Source organism: Musca autumnalis, unplaced genomic scaffold (genome assembly GCF_047663935.1).
Source record: "Musca autumnalis isolate F117 unplaced genomic scaffold, ASM4766393v1 scaffold_4, whole genome shotgun sequence".
NCBI classification, from domain to species: domain Eukaryota; kingdom Metazoa; phylum Arthropoda; class Insecta; order Diptera; family Muscidae; genus Musca; species Musca autumnalis.
Genome location: NW_027411977.1, coordinates 13,422,376 through 13,440,893, shown reverse-complemented (window position 1 = coordinate 13,440,893; position 18,518 = coordinate 13,422,376). Strand labels below are relative to the sequence as shown.

At 37.3% G+C, this 18,518-nt stretch overlaps 2 protein-coding genes across 2 annotated transcripts in view; one reads left to right on the top strand and one right to left on the bottom strand.

Moving 5' to 3' along the window:
• LOC141404301 (gonadotropin-releasing hormone receptor-like) overlaps positions 1-18,518 on the top strand; it is a 262,725-nt gene that overhangs the window by 209,910 nt on the left and 34,297 nt on the right. The gene's annotated exons all lie outside the window — the stretch shown is intronic.
• LOC141401835 (cubilin homolog) overlaps positions 9,685-18,518 on the bottom strand; it is a 30,472-nt gene continuing 21,638 nt past the window's right edge. Inside the window, exons 7-11 of the mRNA XM_073982355.1 lie at positions 10,931-11,107; positions 10,699-10,846; positions 10,417-10,586; positions 10,001-10,292; positions 9,685-9,932 (exon numbers count right to left, since the gene is read on the bottom strand). Coding sequence (XP_073838456.1) covers positions 9,709-9,932; positions 10,001-10,292; positions 10,417-10,586; positions 10,699-10,846; positions 10,931-11,107 — 1,011 coding nt within the window. The 3' untranslated portion in view covers positions 9,685-9,708. The remainder of the gene's footprint in view (positions 9,933-10,000; positions 10,293-10,416; positions 10,587-10,698; positions 10,847-10,930; positions 11,108-18,518) is intronic.

The window sequence follows — 18,518 nt, the reverse complement described above, 5'->3', positions numbered from 1 at the left end:
ATTTGTTGGACTGAAATCGGTTTAAAAACAAATGTGCCAAATTATATCGAAATCGGTTCTGATTTGGATAAAGCACTCATATATATTTTCACCCGATTTCACGTGTTTGCTGCACCAAACACGCTATATACGTCCGATTTTGATGAACTTTGGAATGTGTGACAACATTTTGTCTATTAATAAATGTACTATATTATATAGACTTACTTACTTTTACTTCGCTGGCCCATTACAGAACATTTGTTCTATAGGCCGAACTAAGAAAAGATCTCCAATTCTCTCTATTTGTTGCTTCGCTTTCTGGAATACCGCGCCTTTTCATCTCATCATCCACTTGTTTGCGCCATCTATTCCTTGGCCTGCCAATTCTGCGTGCACCGCCAAGCGGTCCGTGTTTATACACCTTTTTAGCGGGGTCATCATCGCTCATTCTTATGATATGGCCTAGCCAACGCAATCGCTGCATCTCGATACGTTTAACAATATTGATGTCGTTGTACAGCAGGTACAGCTCGTGGTTCATGCGACGTCGATATTCACCGTCAACGCAGATTGGTCCGTAGATCTTTCGAAGAATTTTTCTCTCAAACACACCAAGCACTGCCATGTCTGCTTGCGCAAGTACCCAGGCTTCGGAGCCATACATCAGCACGGGTAGTATCAGTGTTTTGTAGACCGTTATTTTTGTTTGACGAGATGAGGCTTTGTTTTTAAACTGCTTACTTAAACCAAAGTAGCATCTGTTGGCCAATACAATTCTTCTTTTTATTTCACAACTGATGTCGTTTGTTGTGTTTACGGAGGTGCCGAGGTAGACGAAGTCTTTTACTACCTCAATATTATAGGAACCAACTTCCACAGTCGGTCCGAGCTCAATGGACGCATTGCGCGTCGACACCATCAACTTGGTCTTTTCACCGTTTACCGCCAGACCCACTTTAGCAGATTCTCCTTCGACCTTCATAAAGGTATCAGTTACTTCTTTTACTGATCGGCCTATATCATCAGCATAAGCAAGTAACATGTGACTATTGGTGTAGATTGTGCCACTTCTTTTGACGTTTGCCTCTCGTATAACCTTTTCCAGCAGGATGTTAAAGAGATCACACGAAAGGCTGTCTTCTTGTCTGAAACCCCTTGTGGTACCAAACTCTTCGGAGAGGTTCTTTCCTATTTTAACTGAGGACCTCGTGTCAGTTAAAGTCATTTTGCAAAGCCGGATGAGCTTTGCGGGGATACCAAATTCCGACATGGCTTGGAATACCTTTGAACGCGGGCTGTCGAAGGCTGCTTTATAATCGACAAAAAGGTGGTAGGTGTCGATCTGCATCTCTTGGGTCTTCTACAGGATTTGCCGCAGGGTAAATATCTGTTCAATGGTGGACTTGCCAGGTCTAAAGCCGCATTGGTATGGTCCAATTATCTCGTTGACCATTGGCTTTAGTCGTTCGCACAATATCCCTGACACGATCTTGTAGGCAATAGGGAGTAGACTTATGCCCCTATAGTTAGAGCATACAGTCTTATCTCCCTTCTTGTGGACGGGGCACAGGATACTCAAGTTCCAATCGTCGGGTACTCGTTCTTCCTGCCAGATGGTGCTAACTAGCTGATGAACACACCTTATCAGCGTGTCGCCTCCGGTTTTGAACAGCTCGGCTGGTAAGCCATCTGCTCCTGCTGCCTTATTATTCTTCAGCCGGTTTGATTTCTTGTTTTCTGATCTGGAGACAGCCAGGTGCCCTTATGAATATCGAGATGATTAAATCTGGTACTGCTAACTACCATGTTTTTTGCAGCTGCAAAGTCTATCAGCCTCATACCATTGTCAGATGTTTCACCGTGGAGGCTGAATTTCCCGACTGTTGGGCCAAAGCTATTCTCCTTTCCAATTTTGGCATTAAAATCGCCTAGAATGATTTTAATGTCATGGGCAGGGCAACGGTCATATGTTTCTTCTAAGCGCTCGTAAAATATATCTTTGGTCTGTTCGTCCTTTTCTTCAGTGGGAGCATGAGCGCAAATAAAGCTGATGTTGAAGAATTTAGCTTTTATTCGAATTGCAGCAAGTCTTTCATTCACGGGTGTGAAGCTGGAGACCAGGTGTTTTAACCTCCGACCAACTACAAATCCGCAACCAAACTCATGCTTTACGTCATGGCAGCTATAATACAGTGCGTCACCTTTAGGTGTTGTTGTGACGCCTTTCCCAATCCATCGTATTTCCTGTATGGCAGTAATATCGGCCTTGTACTTTTCAAGTACGTTTGCCAATGCGAAGACTGCACCTTCTCTATAGAGAGTACGAACATTGCAGGTGCAGATTCGCAGATCATGGTCCTTAAAACGTTTGCGGGGTTCGTCAACTTTAGAGGGGGTTGTTTTTCTTTTCTTTCGTTTTTTCAGTGTCCACTTGAGATGAAAGAGGGACCAAAATAAATCCTGGGCTTTGCCATGTTAAAACCGGTCAGGACCGTTGCTTGGTATCATCCATCCCCTACGTCACCCATATTATATAGAACTCAGGTCAAATTGATATACATATATCTCCTATATTTTATATATTCACAGTGGTGTAGGGTATCATGTAGTTGGCCTCGCCCGACTATGATCCTTTCCTTACTGGTTATTTATACAATTTTTTTTCTAAATATATAAGACTAATTATTTACAATAGGCCTCATGTTGTCGGAGACTCGAAATCACAACCAACGTTGTTAAAACTCTCGTCGTAATGAAAATATCATTGCAAAGGGTTGGTGAAAATGACAGACCAAAGCATTGGTGGAAATGACATGCCAAAGCATTGGTGAAAATGACATGTCAAAGCATTGGTGTAAATGACATGCTTAGGATCCAAAAATGAATAGCATATTTTGGGGTCCACTCTCATATAAAATTCATCGATGAAGATGCTAAAAAGGTGAAATGCCAGCTCACTTGCACCCATGAATGAATGGCATCTTTGGCATGGAAAATTTTGCTGGGAATATATGGGCTGAAAGAGGACATCATTCTGTGAAAACGGAACTTTGTTCGAAGCTGTTCCCTAAAAGCTCAAGTCTACTATACTTAGAATTTCACTAAAATTTAGTACCTGAGGAAAATAAAATAGCTAACTTCGTGTAAACGCTACGGTACATACAATATCTATTATAGTTTCTGAAAAGTAGCTGTTTCTTTCTCCAGAAATTTGCCAAAAAATACGAATTTTCCAAAATTGGAAAACATTTTTCGTCTTTAGGAGCACGGCGCGCCCACACCTTCCAATATTTATCTAATTTTTTGCTTTCCTTACTTTCAATATGTTTACTATTGAATCCCATATAGAAATTAACAATCGGTGACAACAAAAAATGTGGGTTTTGGCCAAGAAAAACGATTTCTGGGCAAGTCCATACTTCCTGAGATAATGGTATTGTTATAATGTTATTTCATCCAGTCATGTATCAGGTCGGAATATGTAGTTTATCGGTCCCGTCCTTCGTGTACCTCTCACACAAAATTTGGGACTTTCGGATCTATTTGAAATTTTTTGCAGAAGGTTGTTTTCACGGTCCCTATTACAACGGTACAATTTGCTTTCAGAGTAAGTCCATACTTCATGAGATAATGGCCCAAAAGCTCCAAAAATCCTGCAGGCACATACTAAAATGGCTAGTGTGCAAGATAACTTTTTCAAAATTTTCTTCCAAATTCAGTTTAACGTAATTAAATATTTCGATTTCTCTATAAAGCACACGTTTGCTTAGTCTTGTGTCAGACTATGAAAAATTTCATGAAAATGTTTTGAGCTTATGGGTAAGAAGGGAGAAAGGGAGCTCCTTCACCTCCGCTCTCTCCTAAAAGCTAAAAAATTTTCATGTGTTATATTCAGTGTCTGGCACAAGAGTTACTAAAAATGTTTGCACTATATTGGCCTGTTCCCGTACATTATAAAGTGGTAAAAGTTGTAAAAGTCGTAAACGATTTTCATATAAATTTTGTGTACGGGAACGAAAAATGTGTAAAAGTGGTAAAAATTGTAAAAACTTTTTAGTTCTGGAACAGAGCTTATGTCAATGATTTGGCCCACATTAGGGTACCTACAGACTCCATCTATTTTGAAATAAACTGTGATTCAAAACCAATATATTTTATGTATGTTATTTTTGGTCAGAGGCTGACTGATATTTTCTTTCTTGTTTTCGTTAAAATCGAAATTTGACAGTTCACCTTATTTTTGAATGAATATTTTTTAATTCCGTTTTGATTATTTAGTTCTTAATGATCTCACATGATCTCATATATGCTCAAGAAATTGGTTTTCGAGCTACAGTGGGTACCGAAAACCGCTTTAGTAAAAACAGTGATTCATAGGCGGACAGTTGTTTGAAAAAAAAAAAAAAAATAAATAAATAAAAAGAATAAAGATTCCGAAAATAGTTCAAGAAGGGAACTTTCAAATTAAAAAATCTAAAAAGTTCGGTAGTTTTCTTGTAAAAAATGGTTCTCTATAAGATGCTATAACTCTTCAACCCTTTGTGGCCCGACGTTGCCCGGGGGCAATTTGTTTGTGTATGAGAAATTCCCTCACTTTTTGTGATATTTATATACATATATTAAGTTAGTGTCGGTAGGTTGAATTCAGAAGAATAAAAAAATGGAAAATGTTTTTAAATAAATAGCTAGCTTGGCGAAGTTATGCTTGTTTAAGTAAAAGTAGTCGAGTAAAAATTTGGACATGAAATATTTTAGTGATTTTATAAAATGTCGTTAAATGTCAAACGAATTGAATAATTGCAACCAACATTTTTAACAAATCTTATACCCCGGTTACACTTAACCGGTTTAACCCAGCGGGTTTGGATTTAAAATGTCAATTCCATCGCGCAAACGTCAAATAAATCCTCTCAAAGTGGGTTATGCCTTGTTCATACTAAAGCTAATTCGCTCTCTATTCGTTGTTCGAACCCAAATTACGATATAATTACTTCATGTCCCATAAAAAATTTAGAGGACGAACAACGATTTTTGTACATTGTCATCTCTAGCAAATGAGAGAATTTGTAGAAATAAATTAATTATGACAGGAAAAATACAAAATTTATTAAAAACCCAAACATTTTTAGAAAAACTGCAGAATATGAATGAAAAGTAAACGGTTTAACTACTAGTATACACTCAAATCATAGCAAATGTTGTCTTCTCTTTCATTGCAGTTACATTTCTTGTCCATCGTTTCAAATTCGCATACAAATTTAGAAACAAACATCAAATGCCTGCCGGAAAGTCTGTACACCAAAAAGTTATTTTGGCAGGTCTCTCTCTCGTTAATTTTTAAAATAGAACAATTTGAAAATAATAAGTATGTCTGCGTACTCGATAATTTGTAATAATTATTACAAATTATTACTGAATTTTGTTTTTTTACACAAATGTTCAGTACAAGAGAATGAATTGAGAAACTTGTTTTGAAATTTTTATTACTGAGAACTTATAATTTTTACTGAATGAATTTTGTTCAGTAATAGTACGTTTACATATAACCGGATTTAACAAACCCACTGGGTTTCAAATGTCAATTCCTTTGCGTATAAGTCAAATAAATCCTCATTAAGAAGGTTAACCCCGCAAAAGGCTATAATATAAACAGGCCTAATATTTTGTAGCTTTAGGCAGTTCTCAAAAGTTTAAAATATTCAAATATCATAATCGTAAATATTAATCAAATTGAAAATTTTTACTGAATGTTGTCTTTTTACTTTTTTAATTTTTTCCTTTGAAAGAGTATAAAATGCTTTACTCTCTAAAAAGAAGTTACTGAGTAATATTTACTGAGAAAGTACAAGGACAAACCTATACTGAAAACACCAAAATTGTGAGAAAAAATAGGAAACATGAATGAAAATAATATAATTTATTATTAAATATATATCTGAAAGAAGGACAAATATTTGTTCAGTTCATGTCAATTAACTTTACTCGTCTTTTGGCTGAAACTTCCTTTAATAGCCCGTTTTCACGGCCATGGCATTAACCAGGCAAAAAACTCTAGTGTAACCATACTACATATTACTGATATGTTGATCTAATAGAATCAAAAAACAAACGTACCGTTCCAATCAGTAGTTATACATTTGAAAGTTGCCTGTGGGCAACATTGGGCCATTGCGGTAATAAAATGTTTACATTGGAGGAAAATATAAATGGTGGTTAGATTGGTATTCAATGAAGTACAAAGGGTCATTGGCACATTCGGACTTCTGAAAAATGTTGTATTTATATTATTTTTCAAAGATTGGACTTGATTTAAGAGGATATTGATATTGACAAATTTGGGGTTCAAAGGGTTAAGGAAATGCATTGTTCTCGATATTCGATGTTAAAAATTGTTTAGCAAGTGCAAAAAAATCGGTGACATTGTCGTCTTGCGTCACGAAAATTTCGAAATTTTGTCGTTGATGAAATCAGATTCAAATTTCTACTGGGTTGTGTTTGTCTCACTATTTACATACATACATATATGAACAACAGTTATGTCATGTTCACACGAGCGTTTCAATTACGTTGTTCGCCTGTCGAACGACGTACACGAATTAACCCTTTTCCACGACACCATTCGTAATTAACATAAACAAAATGTCCTTCATTTTTGTTTCCTTCTTTTCACGAACACATAAAATATGCATTAAATGAATAGGAAAAACAATAGACTTTCCTTCAAATGTATCTTCTATATTTAACTACACACATTTCATTCATTTTTCCCATAAATTCTGAATAATTTTGTATTTTCAATATATTTTTATATGTTTATATTTTCAAAATTAAAGAGAGAGAGAGACATTTAAAAGCAATGTTTGTGTATACACACTTTCAGTTATTGTTTCCTTTTTGTTAAATGGTTTTATTTAGCTCACCCCGTTTGTTTTATTTATTATTTATTCTTGGGTCAAATTTAGTAATTCAAATTTCACCCTCTTCCTGTCAACCGATAAATCTGAAATTTTGTATACACTTTGGATTTTGGTGACAATACAATTATGTTTATTCATTATCATTATAAATTCAAGATATCGCCCGCTACAAAATGGCGGATAAAGTAGGTTTTATCAATCCCATCAATATGGGTATCAAATGAAAGGGCTCAACAAGCAGAATACAATATACTATAAAAACTTGAAATCCAAGATGGCGGCCGCTACAAAATGGCGGATAACGTAGGTTTTATCAATCCCATCAATATGGTTGTCAAATGAATACAATGTACTATATAAAGTTAAAATCTAAGATGGCGGCCTCTACAAAATGGCGTATAACTTAGGTTTTATCAATCCCCTCAAAATGGGTATCAAATGAAAGGTCTCAACAAGTAGAATACAATTTACTATGCAAAATTGAAATCTAAGATGGCCGCCGCTACCAAATGACTGACAATTTTTTATCAATCCCACCAATATGGGTATCAAATAAAAGGGCTTGACAAGAAGAATACAGTGCACAACCTCAATATTTAAGATGGGCGAAGCCACTAAATGGCGTATAATTAAGATTTAAATTTAGAAATTGAATCTGTAATTTAGGTATCTGATTAATCCAGCCTGAATCCACCACCCAAGTCAAGATTTTTTATCGTGTTGAGGACTGTGTTGCGTTAGGGTGGCTAAAAATGATACGTCGTTAGCGGTACACCACCCAAGTTAAGGTGAAAGGTTAAAACGCGTCGAGAACTGTATGGCATTAGGGTGGATAAAAATGATATGTCGTTAGCGTTTTCCCCTCAAGACTCATGCGCATCTTGTTGTACATAGCCTTGCCCCTTTATTGGACCTCTGGGGGGGTCGACCGTTTAAATGTCCATTACTCGTGGGAACAAGATGGTAAAAAAATATATAAAAAATACAAACACAAATAAAACAGAAACTGCAACACAACGTAAACGAAGGCTTCAAAAAGCGAAAGAAAAGTATAAAGCAAAACGAGCTAAAGAATGTGATAGAAATAGTCGATTACAGAAACGACGGGAACAATTAGCGTCAAAAACACCTGAGCAATATGAGGCCAGGTTAAAAAAGCAACGTCAGCGATATACACAAATGACGGCGTCAGAAACGCCTGAAGAATATGAAGCCAGGTTAACAAAGCAACGTGAGCGATACACACAGATGATAGCGTCAGAAACGCCTGAAGAATATGAAGCCAGGTTAACAAAACAACGGGAGCGACACACACAGATGTGTGTTGCCTTTAATACTATCATGGGCTTCTACAATACGTAAAATGCAGGCCAGCACTGTGGATCACGCAGTCATATACATAGGTGTGAAACTGTTTGAAGATGGTCAAGCCTACGTAGCTCTTAGTAGAGTAAGATCTTTGCAGGGACTACGTATAGAGGAGTTGGACTGCAATAAACTAACGGGCAAGAAACCTTGCAATAATGAAGCACTAAATGAATTAAACAGAATGCGAAATAAAAACTAAAAACTAGAAAATAAAAATAGGTAAAAAACTTTTTAAGTTAAACGGTTTTATGTTAAACATACATTGCAATGTTTAAGATAAATGTACTAAAAACTAAAAAATAATAAAATAGATACAGTCGTGGGAATTATAAACATATGCATAGACTAGACTAAAATAAAACCGTGGGGCACGTCAATTGTCTGCAATCGTTGATTAAAATGTTTGTTTTGTAATGTTACACTATAATTAGGCAGTTGTTCAACCGACAACGATGGACGTGTGATAAGTAGGGCTAGAATGTGGAAACAAGCTAGCAAGCTCGCTTATAAGCGAGTTTTAGGGTTTCATAGTGGTGAGCGAATAGTACTTTTTCGATTAAAGACAAACTACGAGCAGTGAAACGATTCCTCGCCAGCCAGCAGTGTGAATGTCCAACGATAAACTAGTTGAAACATCTCTTTTATTTACATGGAGTGTATAACTATTGGAATTTCCATGATCAAGAAAATAGTAAGTAATTTCCTCACCGTCTGCGGGCCAACTGCCTAACGACGAATTAAACGATTCTTCTATCGCACATTAAGTCGATAATTTGTAGATTATTGACGTGTCCCACGGTTTTATTTTAGTCTAGTCTATGCATATGTTTATAATTCCCACGACTGTATTTTATTATTTTTTGGTTTTTAGTACATTTATCTTAAACATTGCAATGTATGTTTAACATAAAACCGTTTAACTTAAAAAGTTTTTTACCTATTTTTATTTCTGATTTTTTTACGCGATTTTGAACTAACGGACAAGAAATGAGTGTGCAATTAAGAAGGAAACACAGCCATCTACCTTCTGCATCTATATAAAATATTTAGTTCATTAATTTCCATTCATCTTTTTCCTTATTTCTAAAATTGTTTGTGTTTTCAAAAATTTTTTAATTTTGAATTTGGACATGTCATAATTAATTTTTTTCGATAAATTCTCTCATTTGTTAGGGATGGGACATACTTATTCGTAGTTCAGAGAGTATTTCTAATCGAACAACGTCGTTCGTTTATGGAATTTTGTGTGGGGAAATAAGTAATTTATTCGTAGTTATGGGTCGAACAACGAATAGAGAACGAACGACGTACCGTGGAAACGGGCTATTAAAGTAATAATAACAATTAAAACATACATTTTATTTATACATACATATTTATATTATTATTTATTTATATTATATTATTATATTTATATTATTTATATTAAAAATGAGTAAGATTATTTAATTGTATTCAAAATGATATACATAAGTGACCACCCGGATCCGTCAATATTCGGCGATGTCTTAGAAATTATGCGTATTTGATTTGAAGTCGATTTTACATTTCCAGGCTTTTCTGGGCCACAGAGGGTCTTCAACAGCTTTTCCGAGCCATCTGACATTATTTCATAAATTTGCAAATTATCCAAGTGGCAATTGGTGATTGGGCCCATATTGAATGCTAAAAATGTGTGTGAACAAAGTTAATAGGAATATTCTCCAGTTGTGCACCTCCGCCAATTTACTTACAGACGAAATGAAGGTTTATACTATTTGGAGCTGGAACGCGAACAGTCCAAACGCAATTTGTAAACTTACGCATTCCTTCATAGTTTGGACTAACAATACTGCCTTCGTTCATATTAAAAGTCCCGCCACATCCTGGCATGTCAGTGCGTAGAGTTGTTGAATATGTTAGCGATGTTATCCTTTTATTGTAGGCTTCAATTCGAACCACATTTGTGGTTGTAAAAACTGAGATAAGCTGATTTGAGTTTTGACAACGATCATAAATGGTTGAATTTGTTTTGTTGTCAGTTATCTGTAATAAAATAATAAAATATTATGTATACATTTGTGCGTGTTGCGTGTACATTATTCAAAACAAAAACAAAATATATGTATTTCAAATTACATTTAAGACTCAATATAGTAGTTTTGCTTACCCTGAAATATGAATTATTGCATTTGTTATTAATGAAGTCTATGCGGTTAATATAGAAATTAAGGTTATATTTATCCGGAACCGAGATGATTGTTTGGCAGGCATTATTGCCTGGACGATCCATTGAATACTCTAAATTACCACTCAGGTCGTTATAGGTTTGATTGCATACTAAAGATAAAATGAAATATTTTTATAAGAATTTACACACACACGTTTTTGTTATGTCCAAGTAAATATTGATCAAATTATTTACGTCTGTTTTTCCTTCTTCTATACATACCATTCACACTTTCTGTTACAAGCTCGAAACCTTTGCCCTCTTCCGCAGCATCACTGTGGAAAATAACCTCCAATTTTCCATTGGTACTCGTAATTTCTGTAGTTCGTAAGATATAATTCGAAATATGACCACAAAATTGAAATGAATTCTGCAAGTAAAAAGGAAAATACATCGACTGAATAGTAGAGCACTTTATATTTGAGCCCAAAATCGGTTTGGATGCACAACTTACATAATCTCCTGTAACTTCTACATAGTCTTGACATTTGCCAGAAATTTGCGACACATTTTGCAAATCAATGTAATTGAAACGAAGTAACATTTGCGATTTCAGTATAAAGTGCCAGGAACAATGAACATTTGGTGTATACTTTGGTTCGGGATTTTGCGGGAACATTAGGGTGTATCTCTGAAAAAAATATAGGAGTAGTTTAGAATAGTTATATTTGAAATAAGTGATCCCCATGCGAATTAACTAAATAGTAGTGGTCAACCCAGCGGATATTGGGTGAAGGAGTCTCTTAGTAGATGCCCTATTACCTTTGATCCTTGGGTTGTTTGGCATCCCTTCAACATCCAATGTCACGTTCGTCTATGAAAATGTAAAATTCATGGGTTAAGGCGGTAGGTCAACTTCGGTTAGATATAATTGATGTAGGGGAGCTCGTTGCCCTTCCAGGATTACAGCGATAGGAGTTATATGGCAGCTTTATATGCCAGAACATCTCCCAGACTGTTTCCAATTTTCCCATCGGATTAATTGTCGTGATCAGAATACGAGATACCCCCACAGTGTCCCCAACAACAACCAACGTAGCACCTAACACCACATCATCTTGTTCAGCGCCTGGAAATGCCTCGTTCGCAACAAAGTCATGGTCGCCGCGATCCAGACATCAAAGCTTACTGTCACCTGTAGCTTACAACGTTGGCACTTGCCTTTCTAGAAATCAATCCGTCCAGTACAGACCTATATCGCTTGAGCTTGACTCACATTCAAACACGGAATGTATGGGGTTAGGAGTAAAGTGTGGAGCCGGGATATCGTCATAGCTAATACCCTAAATTAGACCATGTAGAAGCATCGGGACTAGTAAAAGATCGTTCAAGGCCTGGGTACATTAGCAGCCTCGCTTTCCTGCTTCATTTCTGACATAACAAAAATAAAAGAATAAAGAAGGCCGAAGGCAGCTTATATACCTATGCCTTAAGTATATAAGTTGCCTCGCCTGCTTGCCTTGCTTGCTTCTGATAAAAGAATAAAGAAGGCCGAGCCAATTTCGAACTCGTTTGTCCTTTTCTTCTTTATTCTTTTATTTTTAGCTTTGTTCCTTTACGTTAAAGTTTTTTTTAAGTTTTACCATTTTTAACTCGGAAAGCGTTCCTTAATCCCAAAAAGTAGTAAAACTGGAGTCATTTTTTAAGAAAGTGAGAGAGAGCCAAAATGGCTTTCTATTCTACTACTTTCTGTTCGACAAATTTCAGCTTTGTTCCCTTACATTTTTAATGGTAAGGGTGGTAAAAGAGAAAAGTGTCAAAATTGCTCAAAATTGCTCTCTCATGAACATTTTTACCAGAAAAGTAAAGGAACGGAAAAATGGTAGATCTGGCAGCAAAGTCAAAAAGAAACATAAAAAAATCAATTTTCGTCTTTTATTTCACAGTTTTTAATTTAGTTTTGTCAGCGTTCGACTTTTTCTTCTGTTTTTCGTCCATTTTCTTTTTCATTGTGAAATAATCGGGGGTTAGGAACGGGGTTAAGGAACGCTTTGCAGGTTAAAAATGGTAACAAATGGTAAAAATGATAACCTCAGGTAAGTGAAGGAACACAGCTTTCGTTTCGTAAGAAGTGGAAAATCTTTCAAACTGCTGATTTGACATTTATTTGACAATTAAGGCAAATGAAAAAAAACCTAGCGCTTTGTCAAAGCAAAATAAAAAGGAAATAAAATAATACAAATTTAAACGAGGCGAGGCAGCTTATGTGCCAAATCCTTAAAAACCTACACATAATTTACTCATGAAGTCAACATTGCTTTTGGAAGGTAATAAACGCCCGGTGTTAGGGGACTTCAATGCTCATCATGAACTTGATATATTCCGTCCTCTTTTTAACCATCTCATTATAAAATTTCTGACCGCTGTTCTTTTATGAACCATGGAAGGTTTTAGAGAATCGCCGCTTCCCGCATATCATTACATTTGCAGCTAGAGTTGTGCCAAGTGAACTATAAGCAAATAAACGTAATGAGCTTCAGGCCAGTAGGTGAACATAAACGGTAAAGTGATTAGACCACCCGAAACAATGCAACATTAGCACTAGATTAAGTATATTGTGGGCTGCGGATCGGATGGTCTATTAACTTTTCACAAAGTGACAGTGACAGATCTGAAAAGTGGCTCTTGTTAGTTTAACTGGTAATTTATGGAGCACACAGAGAATGATATGCCGAAGAGGAGGTGCTATGCCGTATAAGGGACCTCTTAGCCGTTGCGGTACTATCGCAATTTACGATTACGGATGTTGCATATACAAGCGTTGGGCTTGCACGAATCTCATTGATAATACTTAAGCAGCACTATGAACCCGAGGTTGAGTAATTCAAAAGTATCCTCAATTTATAATCATCCAACCAGAAGCCAGAAAAGTTTTCAGGATGGTCGCGCTACTGAAGCAAGGCAAAGATGCCAGCAGAGACGAATGGTAAATGTCGATTACAATCCTGGCGCCAGTAGCAAACCTAGAGGCTATATTTGCCAATCGAAAACCCGAAGAGAGAAACAGAGCGGTTAGACCTCCACCCTTCTGAAATTCCACCTCGTCCAGAAGGCATAAAGACCGCAATGTAGACGGATGATTAATGATCTTGGAGTCGGATACTCTCATTAATGACATATGTGCTAGGTTAGATATATGCAAAGCTGACAAGTAATACCTTGGCCCGTTAAGTATACCGATCGAGAACATAAAACAGGAAGGTGGACTTGTTCCTGCAATAACTTGTACCGTCGTAATGGGGGGCAGCGACTACAATTTGTTACAAGTAAAATCAAAGGGTTTCGAGAGGAGGTCTTAAACTGCACTTTTCCGAAATTTTGTTCGGAATGTACCCGAAGTAGCGGACCGATAGAGCCCATATTGGACCATCGCCTATGGCTGGTAGAAGTTTTACGATGTGCAAAGTTTGGACCAAATCGATTGCTCCCTTCGAGAGTTATCGTTCACACCATTTTATAGAAAAAATGTTAAACTTTTGTGGGGGAGGTACCCGAAGAGGTTTACCGATATGGCTCATCTTCGAACTTAAACTAAGTTTGCGCAAAATTTGCAAAACTTGTTTCGATTCGGTTGATCCGTTCGACAGTTATCGTGCGCACCAGCCAGACAGACAGACGGACGGACGGATATGGCTAAATCGACTCCAAATTGTCTGGAATGAATTTCGTCCAAACATACATAGACCCCAACCCATTATTTTCGGCTCCGAAAAAAATTGTACTGTTCTAAAGGCCTCGTCACATAAGAGGATTTCTGGCTTAATTCATTAAGATGCATGTTCTTCCGGCTATAAGTCAAAAGTCAAAGCATTCGAAAATCGTGTTTCAGCACACATTCAGCCGCGAAGGGATGCGGCAATGTGCTGAAACACGATTTTCGTACCGGATAACAGCAAATTTGGTTGAAAGTGTGTTGGTAACAGTAAAATATTTGAATTCAGAATAATTCATTACATGACAACCTCACAAAATTTTGGCCTAGGACCGCAATATTTTACTTAGAATGTTTTTAGGCCACTATGACCCATTGATAACAATTTCACTTCGATATATTATTTAGAAGTATTTTTGTCACACCTTCCCATGTAAGTGCCACCACTGTGCAATGCGAAGAATAAAATATTTGGAGAAATAGTTAACTCGAAAAACAACATTTATTGCCTCAAATTTTATAAAATATCGAAAATTTCCATAAGTTGTATACATTTCGTACCATATCTCCAAACCCGTTATTTTTTATTAATGTTTTTTTTTCGGAAAAATATTCGATGGAATGTAATATACAACTCTTCAGAGCATGTCATTGTTGTAAAATGACATCACGTTGTTTTCAGTATATTTCTCAACGACCATTTAATTAATAAGTCATTAATGTGGTGAAATCCGAAATACGAGAGTAAACTGTTGGTGTGAACTGTGTTTGAAATACGTGTTGTAAAAGATATGATGCAAAATACCCCTGAAACAACATGAAGTAAGCATTTTAGATTTTCAGAGTGTTCTGAAGAATTGCTCAGAACTTTATTTGGAATATTATTGCATAAGGCTACTTGGTTTAACTCCCAATAGTTTAGCTGATACTGAGCAGAATTTCAGAAATTATGTAAAATTTTCTATATTTTATCGATTTTGATGCCCTAGATGGAGTTTTTCTTATGTGGTCTCTTCAAATATACTTCTACTAGTTTAGGGCTACAATATTGCCAAAGACAGTATGGCCAAATTCCTAATCGTTTCTGAGATAATGGTCAGATAAATGCAAGAAAATGAGATGCGGCTATTCGATTCTAATGTCACCATCAAAGCTTTCTTACGTCTGTGTTTATGAACGACATATGTTTCTATATATGTGAGCACAGTGGTCTATGTCAGTCTTATAATAAATCCGTTTTTCTTAAGGTAAATTTATTATGTGTAGCATTTCTAATGTGAATCGTCTCTTATAGTTATTTTCTTGTGATAGTATGCCAACATTGGTCTGTGTCTGGTCTGTGTCCTGTTAATGTGCAATGATCTGCTGGCGCTGTCTTTTCTTCAAAAGGTTTGTCAGTTTTTTGATCGGATTTCTGTCCGGAATGTCTATTTTTTAGTTTTGTTTTAGTCGATCAGACATATACCTTTATGCATAAGTCAGTGCGGTCCCCATTACATGTTATTTTATATACAACATTGCACTTGTCTTCTTTCTTAATTTTAGATTTTGTTTGACTAAACATACAATCGACTTTATTATTTGTTTTTAATGCTATTTGATATTGGTCCTTATTGTAAATGTTCATTTTGCACAGTCTCTCTGAGAATCCCGGGAGGTATGTGATGGTTTTATACAGTTTATATTGCTTTGGTGTGTGCCGTAGGGGATGAGAGATACCAAGGAACGGTCCTGACCGGCTTTAACATGGCAAAGTCCAGGATTTATCTTGGTCCCCCTCTCATCTCAAGTTGACACTGACCTCCCCGTGGTGTCACCTGGGGAGCTGCCTTTAACGCCCGTTAAAGGTTGTGAGCTAACATGTGCCGTTCACCCATAAGAACGTTAAAAACTTGGGTTTGGGCGCCAGGTTAGTAACCCTCCCCTAGAAAAAGCAGCCTACTATGAAAAAAAAGAAAAACAAATCCCTCTAAAGTTGACGACCCCCGCAAAAATTTTAATGACCATGATCTGCGAATCTGCACCTGGAATGTTCGCACACTTTATAGAGAAGGTGCAGTTTACGCATTGGCAAATGTACTTGGAAAGTACAAGGCCGACATTACTGCCACACAGGAAGTACGATGGAATGGGAAAGGCGTCACAACAACACATAAAGGTGACGCACTGTATTATAGCTGGCATGACATAAAGCATGAGTTTGGTTGCGGATTTGTAGTTGGTCGGATGTTAAAACACCTGGTCTCCAGCTTCACACCCGTAAATGAAAGACTTGCTACAATACGAATAAAAGCAAAATTCTTTAACATCAACTTTATTTGCGCTCATGCTCACACTGAAGACAAGGACGAACAGACCAAAGATATATTTTATGAGAGCTTAGAAGAAACATATGACCGTTGTCCTTCCCATGACATCAACATTATTTTAGGCGATTTTAATGCCAAAGACCAGAAAACAAGAAATCAAATTAATCACGTTCTGATAGATGGAAGACACTCATCGAGCGTGTTGGATGTGCGCTCGTTCCGAGGAGCAAACGTAGACTCGGACCACTAAATAGTTGCAGTAAAGGTACGCACCCGGTTAAGCGTAGCAAACAAAGTACGAACAGACACAACACGAAAGTTAGACGTCGGTAAGCTGTAATCACAACAGACAGCCAAGGCGTATTTCACTCAACTAGCCCAATTGCTTAATCAAAGCACTCCTCTTCCCGATAACATATCAGCGCAATGGCAAAGCATTGCCCACTCCATGCAAACAGCCGCAAAATCCATACTTGGATACCAGAGACCTCCACCAAGGAATCCATGGTATGATCAGGAGTGTCGTGCTGCTACCGAAGACAAAAATGCGGCATATAGGGCTACTTTACAATCCGTAGCAACGCGTAGCTCACGAGCCTATGGTCAACGAAATAATTGGGCCATACCAATGCGGCTTTAGACCTGGCAAGTCTACCATTGACCAGATATTTACCCTGCGGCAAATCCTGGAAAAGACCCAAAAGATGCAGATCGACACCTACTACCTGTTTGTCGATTTTAAATCAGCCTTCGACAAGCCACTACGTTCAAAGGTATTCCAGGCCATGTCTGAATTTGGTATCCCCGCAAAGCTCATTCGGCCTTGTAAAATGACTTTAACTGACACGAGATCCTCAGTTATTGTAGGAAAGAACCTCTCCGAAGAATTTTGTACCAAAAGAGGTTTCAGGCAAGGAGCCTCTAGTGTGATCTCTTCAATATCCTGCTGGAAAAGGTTATTCGAGAGGCAAACGTCAAAAGAAGTGACACAATCTACATAAATAGTCACATGTTACTAGCTTATGCTGATGATATAGACATCATGGGACGATCAGTAAAATAAGTAACAGATACCTTTATGAATGTGGAAGGAGAATCTGCTAAAGTTGGTCTGGCGGTAAACGGCGGGAAGACTAAGTTTATGGTCTCGACGCGCAATGCGTCCATAGAGATCGGGCCAATTGTTGACGTTGGTTCCCATAACTTTTGAGGTAGTAAAAGACTTCGTCTACCTCGGCACCTCCGTAAACACAACTAACGACATCAGTTGTGAAATAAAAAGAAGAATTATATTGGCTAACAGATGCTACTTTGGCTTAAGTAAGCAGTTTAAAAACAAAGCCACCTCTCGTCAAACAAAAATAACGCTTTACAAAACACTGATACTACCCGTGCTGATGTGTGGTTCCGAAGCCTGGCTACAGTAAAAAGGAACCAAAGCAAGATACTTGCTTACTTACTTAGCTGGCCCATTACAGAACATTTGTTCCATGGACCGAACTATGAAAAATCTCCAATTCTCTCTGTTTCCTGCTTCGCTTTTTGGAATACCGCGCCTTGTCATTTCTTCATCCACTTGTTTACGCCATTGTTTCTTTGGCCTGCCAATTCTGCGTGCACCGCCATTTGGCTCGAATTTATACGCCTTTTTTAGCGGGTTCATCATCGCTCATTCTTATGATATGGCCTAGCCAACGCAATCGCTGCATCTCAATACGTTTAACTATATTGATGTCGTTGTATAGCAGATACAGCTCGTGGTTCATACGACGTCGATATTCACCGTCAACGCAGATTGTTCCGTAGATCTTTCGAAGAATTTTTCTCTCAAACACGCCAAGCACTGCCTTATCTGCTTGCGCAAGTACCCAGGCTTCGGAACCATACATCAGCACGGGTAGTATCAGCGCTTTGTAAAGCGTTATTTTTGTTTGACGAGTTGTGGCTTTTTTTTAAAGTGCTTACTTAAGCCAAAGTAGCATCTGTTGACTGATACAATTCTTCTTTGTATTTCACAACTGATGTCGTTTGTTGTGTTTACGGCGGTGCCGAGGTATACGAAGTCTTTTACTACCTCAAAA